The sequence below is a fragment of the Cryptotermes secundus genome, unplaced genomic scaffold, assembly GCF_002891405.2.
Source record: "Cryptotermes secundus unplaced genomic scaffold, Csec_1.0 scaffold209, whole genome shotgun sequence".
NCBI lineage: Eukaryota > Metazoa > Arthropoda > Insecta > Blattodea > Kalotermitidae > Cryptotermes > Cryptotermes secundus.
Window position 1 is genome coordinate 1,409,699 of NW_019727789.1, and position 6,701 is coordinate 1,416,399.

A 6,701-nucleotide genomic window follows, 5' to 3' on the forward strand; every position below is an offset into this window, starting at 1 on the left:
GCCCGGATTTGTGGAAAAACAATTCATGGCTTTTGCACCACGATAATGCACCTGCTCACACTTCGTTGCTTGTTCGTGAATTCTTGGCCAAAAACAATACTGTAACGATGCCCCAGCCTCCATATTCGCCAGACATGGCTCCGTGTGACTTTTTCCTATTTCCAAAAATAAAGAGAACCTTAAAGGGCCGTCGTTTTACAAGCATAGATGACATTAAAAGCGCATCGCTGAAAGAGCTAAAGGCTATCCCAAAAATCGAGTTTGAGAAGTGTTTCGATGATTGGAAGAAGCGCTGGCGTAAGTGCATAATATCGAATGGGGACTATTTTGAAGGCGACAACATTAATGTAGACGAATGAATAAATATTTTTTCCAAAATACGGAAATTCCCGTCATTTTTTGAACACACCACGTAGAGACTGGTAGAAATCACAGAGGGAAGCACAATGGACCACTACAGGTCTAAGTGCATGGGAAAACCCACCCTCTCTAATAACTAACTAACTACATATCTTCATGATAAACTTTACACATTTTTTTAAAGAGTCATATTACTGAAATATGACAAACCTTCACAAAGTAGGGGTTCAGAATGTGTTCCAGTTTGTGCCACCATATAGTCTTGTAAGCAGATATCAGTGTTAATACAAACATGTGAGAAAAAAATCTGACTGGCAAGGCAGCAACAATTGTTAGAAAGAATACACACCCTCAGTTCCTCTCCTCTGCCCATCACAAGATCAATAGACTTCACTCTGCCATCAGTCATCTTGATAGCTGTCAACCTCCGCACCTCATCTTTCAGTCCCGGCTGTTGTTGCTCCAGATCAGGAACTGTTTCCCCAGCACTAAATCAGACATAGTACATGTATGTTCAAACAGCTTGCTCTGTTCCATAAGTTATAAGACAAAAGACATACTCAAATAGCTGGACTGGTGAATTTACAATTGACTTAACTGTACTGGTTATTTATGAGAACAAACTGCATTTTCTACAAAATTAAATAATCATGTTTTATATGTGCCCCAGTTGGGCAAGAACATTGCTATTAATTTTCTGAAATTCATATTTAACTGTTCGGTGGCAAAGATTCAACCTGTTCTGTATTGGTCCTCTTAACTGCAAGTCTTCTATAATTATTTATTGGAAAGCAGTTAAAGATTTCAGAAATGACATGATCTCCTTTGCTGTATCATGTAGCCCAATGCAACAAGTAAACATTTTCTTCAGTCTCTTATAACTGACATGTTTTCCCACTTAAAATTTCTGTCAATAACATCATTCTCTCCACTTTCTCACCTTCATCATTATTCACTAGTATGTATAATTATCCACAGAGTTTCATTGTCATTTTCTGACTTAATAAACCTTTTTCTGAATTACATACATATCAAATACAAATTTCTGTCAGTAGCTATTCTGACAGCACAGTAGATTTATTCCTACAGTGCCCATCATGGTATCAAACTGGATACTGCATATTTTAATATGGTTTCAATACAGCCTTGCATTCACTATAAAAAAGTAAGCTTTTAAAGTGAAGTGTTATTCTCTCTTGAAATGAATAAACAGTAACAAACCAGCCATGACCTCACAGCATCAAAGATTACATGTAAATCAACCTATAATTCACTACTATACAAACTATATTCTGTGAGATATGAGATTCTCACAGGTGTGACTAAGAAGATTACTGTCTTCTGGTCTGTCTGGTCTTCTGTCTGATAGATCATTACCAACATGACAGAGAAACCTGTGATCTCCATCTTCAGGAGAAAGATAGAGGCTGCCCAAGAACACTGGTAACATCTACCAGACTATATGGCATCACATTCCAGAAGACCTTCAAACTACATTTCAATACAACCACTATCTTTTCTCAGTAATTTAAAAAGTTATAATCAACTTACCCTGCAGCTTTCTTCCTTTCCTTCCGTTGCCTCTTCCTCAGGTTAGCAGTGGCATCCTGGTCAGAGCATAAACGGAACAGTTCAACTTGGCCATCAGTACCGTGACAACCAATAACACGACCTGTTGTATCAGCTGTCAGTGACGTCACTCGGCCCCGACCAGAACGGAGGATTGAACCAACTTTCCTGCACTGGAGAGGACTCTGGAAACATGACACTCAGTTCAGTTAAGTATTTACACAACAGACCTAAAGTACACTAATTGGCATAAGCTTACTGACATTTATTTATGACATGCCGGATATCCATAATAATTTCCATGGTTTTTAGACAGATATCAATTTTACACATCCACAACAATTAATTTTCTCCTGCAAAATTTCATATTCTATCTATTACTGATGCTGATAGTCTTTCTATTTGGCACTAGGTGTCAATATATGGTTGTCTCTAATCAGCCAGGCATCATAGTGTTTATGGGCAAGATGCCTGAATGGTTTGGTAATTGACACATCAAGTGGTTGTAATTGATTTGTCATGCCACTAGGAATTATCAACAGATCAGTGTTTTTGTTCCTTAACCTATTTCTGATTCTGCTGGAGAAATGGCCATGAAATGCATCCATTGCAAGCATACTCTGTGGCTTTGATAATGCACCAGGCCAACATTTTCATACATATCCAAGAAAGTCTTCCATTAACTTAGATGTTATCTATCCATTTTTTTGGGCCCAAATTATTACAGCTTTGCAATAATTTTCTTTTGGCACTGTCTTTCTGCTTAATATTACATATGGTGGTAATTTATTGACATCTGCGGTTATACATACCATGACAGTAACATGTAACTTTTCACAGCCTGTGGTTTCCATTGCCACTTGCTTTTCACCTTTGAAATTTACAGTGTAACTGCAAGGAATGTAAAAAAAAAATGCAGATTCATCTGCTTTCCAATTTAACTTAAAGAATAAGAAGTTCTTAACATGTTTATATAACAAACTTTAACAAATAGGAAAGTTTAGTCCCCAAAGAGACAAAACAATATATATCACCATAAAAAGGAGAAGGCAGCAGTGTTACCATAACTGGCACTGATGTGGACTCAAGCTCTATGTAGGCATCTCTCAAAGAGGTCTGTAAAACATTTCTGGGCCATAGAAATATTTAAAAATACATCAAAAAGACCATACTTTACCCACCATAGGTCACACCACATATTCATCAGGATACAATTTCTTTATCATACACAGAGTTGTGAGGTGAGGTTTTGTTGTATTTTTTCATACGATGTGTACTATCATAACAAAGAAAATAGCACTTCAGCTACTCACTATTCCCTTCATATCAGTGGCCTCTTCTCCAGTCACAAAGCCCTCTGTATCAGGCACTGCCCTCTCTACAATCTCTGAATCCATCACAGATGAATATTTCGGCACGATGCTCCATACACGCAACTCACTATCTCCACAGCCTGTTACAAGGTATTTGTCTTCTTTCACAACAGTCAATCCCCAGACCTGGAACACAGTTCATGTTCACATTAACAGTTTCATTTTACAATTCAATACAATTTAAAGTGTTCAATATACTCTAATTTATCCTTTAACCTCTTTAAGATTTCTTTAAATAGCACCCTGCTTGCTCTTAGAGATACATTCAAATGGTAGCAAGTCACAGCTTTTGCACTATGATTTCATAATGTATCTTAATCTTATATTCTCTTTTATGCATATTAACAAGCTGGGATAGCAGAGTTAGTATAGTGACTGGCTATATGCTGGATGACCGAGGGGTTGGAGTTCAAGTCCCAATAGGGTCAATAATTTTCCCTTCTTCACATCATCCAGACGGGCTCTGGGGCACATCTAGCCTCCTATCCAATGGTTACTGCGTGCTCTTTCGCCAGGGGTATAGCAACAGGGGCATGAAGCTGATCACTCATCTCCAGCTAGTGCTGAGGTCAAGAAAATGTGGAGCTATACATCCACTCCCCATACGCCATCATGGCACTGTGCTTAATTAGTTAAGCACAGAGGACAACTTTTGTGAATACTGATAGTAAAATACAGTCTTTGATCTAGGAAATACCAGAGAAGAGCATACATAAAGCTTCCATCTGTTGAGAAGAAACAATACTAGCACAGTGTAAGTGCAAACTTAACTATGAGACATGATACAGTAGGTTGCACAAAGTAGCTGGCCACATCCTAGAAACAACATTAGTCATCAGCGGATAAAGAATATTTGACTGTGATACTGTATTCTCAAAAACGTCTGAAGCAGGATAAAAATTGAATGGATCAATGACTAGAGTATGGATGACACATGGAAAATGAATCCCAAATGTTATCAATCACTTTGTAAATGCCTAGAACAACAAAAAATATTAGTAATGTTAAATTATCTGGCATTAATCTTTCACCTGTATAGGTATGTTCCAAGTAATTTCTCTAAATGTTTACTTTAGTAAGCATGATTTGATTGACGTTAGAAGAAACTGCATGAAATGCCACCATAGATTAAGACCAATCATCTTTGTCTGTTTTACTTGCTGCTTTGGATCACTACATGAAACTTCCTCCCAAAGGAAAGAAGAGAAATGATCCCAGCAGTGATGGAAAGAAAAATATTTAAAAAACACACAAATGAAATGTTACCTCTGTTCTGTGTCCAACAAGAGTTTTAAAACAGTGGCTGGTGTCAAGGTCCCAGAACTTGACAAATGTATCCTTTGACCCAGACACCAAAACATTGTATTTCTTGAGGAAGCGGACCTGAGTCACTATTCCCTTATGGCCTGTGAGTCTGTGCAGCCCAGCTTCTGCTACCACATCCCACACAATTATATCTGTGTCCTGAAAATAACATATTGTGGCATGTAGATCTGTTGCTGGGCAACAACTGCGGAATAAGCAACTATACAGCAGCGCCTGTTAAGTATCAGCTCTGCAAACAGGGATGTTTCCAGGGCAACAAGAGAATACAGTAGTAATGAAAAGTCTCTGCAGAGATATCATGAGCAGGAACAATTAGCAACTATAGTTAGTTGGAGGACTGCTGGGGTTCACTCACTGTGCGTTGTTGCTGTTACAAGCTAGTAGCTGAGGCCCAGAACCATTCAGGAACCCAGAGTCCAGGGGAAAGTCCACAATTGGAAGTCACTACCAAGCAACAGCAGTGAAGATGTGACTGTGGACAGGTATGCATGCACGCACGTGTGTGTGTGTGTGTGTGTGTAATAGTGAACTGTAAAGTATAGTCACTCACTATATCAAAGTGTGCAATAAATCAAGTCATCCATCCAAAAACCCATCTACAGTCACACTCAATCATGTGACAATATGTACTTATGTATTGTAACATGACAACTGAAAAGCCAAAATAGTGGGCCAAAAATTCACACATGCCTGGGCTCCTGAAGCAAGGCGATGCCCTTCGGCATCATAAGCTAGGCACGTAATGGCTCCTCGGTGACCTGAGAAAATTGTTACATTCTCTCCAGATTTCAAGTCAAAGACATTAACTGTTCCATCAGAATAACCCGCTGCCAAATATTTCTTGTTTGGACTTGAAGCCAGGTATGTTACTTCATATTTTTCTCCTGGTAGAACCAATGCCTGCAAAAACATATCTTCAATATAGATACATGAAAAATTAAAATTTACATTTCTATACTCCAGAGTCCAGAGTCAGTCTAAATGAGGAACAAGGCTGTGCAACTACAATGTCTGCTGCATATGTCAAGAGTGATGGAAGATGATTACTGAGTAATGGAAGAATGAATGACCATGGCCATCTGAAATACTGACAGAAAAACTACCCCAATGCCACTGTGTCTAATACTTACCATGGAATTAAACTGTCATACTATGGTAAAAAGCCAACATCACACTACCTGAAAGCTATGACATCAAAATATAAAGTTCTGATCCTGCATTTCAGACTTAATATTCTCACAGCAGTAAATATGAAGATTAATGAAGATTACTGTATTCTGGGATAAGATGCTCTGTCATCTGGCAGATAAATACAAATGTTTCAGGGGAACTACTAACCTTACACTGTAGCAAGTAGACTTCTCCATAATGTTTGTACCTGCCTACCAAACTATATGGGGTCACATCTCAAAAGACTGTGACCTCCCCTACTCCTACATGTTTGTTGTGTATTGATACATTATTCTCAATTGTGATGTCCCCTATAAATGAGTACTTATTCATAAGCGGTCAGGCCACTGCCAATTATTTCAACTTCATTTCTACTGGCAATTTGTCACATGAAAGAATATAGTCATATGATGTGGGGAGTTTGGTAACTGAATAAAAAATTTTACTCAGTGCTGGAATCATGTTGGCACTGTTGCATAGTATAAGACAATTGGTGAAAAAATGCACTTTAAATACTGTAACAAAAAGCTTAAATGTGTAAGAGATTATTTTGCTTTACAATATTGATGCAAAAGGGAAATGTTAATGTGTTGCCATGCCATGATTTAAATGTTACAAGAGGGCATAGAAGTAATCAGGTTTAAGGCTTAAAAATTGTCACATTTATTTAAAGTGCAAAAATTTTTCACAAATGCTAAAACATCACAAATGATTATGAAAGTGTTATTACGAGTATATACAGGGTGTCCCAGGAGGAATGTGCCAAACTTCGGGAGGGTGTTCCTTATGTTAAAGTATGCCGATATAACCCAAAACACCTATGTCCAAAGTTGAACGGTTACGGAAATAATGGCCCAAGAAAAGTGTGGTCTTCTGGCAGGTCCAAGCACTGTACCTCGCTGT

The 6,701-nt window shown here is 38.1% G+C and overlaps 1 protein-coding gene across 1 annotated transcript in view; it reads right to left on the reverse strand.

Moving 5' to 3' along the window:
- Nucleotides 1-6,701, reverse strand: part of LOC111864989 (WD repeat-containing protein 3) — a 25,410-nt gene that overhangs the window by 18,019 nt on the left and 690 nt on the right. Inside the window, exons 3-7 of the mRNA XM_023852654.2 lie at nt 5,319-5,528; nt 4,569-4,766; nt 3,243-3,428; nt 1,912-2,114; nt 710-848 (exon numbers count right to left, since the gene is read on the reverse strand). Of these exons, the coding sequence (XP_023708422.1) occupies nt 710-848; nt 1,912-2,114; nt 3,243-3,428; nt 4,569-4,766; nt 5,319-5,528 (936 nt within the window). The remainder of the gene's footprint in view (nt 1-709; nt 849-1,911; nt 2,115-3,242; nt 3,429-4,568; nt 4,767-5,318; nt 5,529-6,701) is intronic.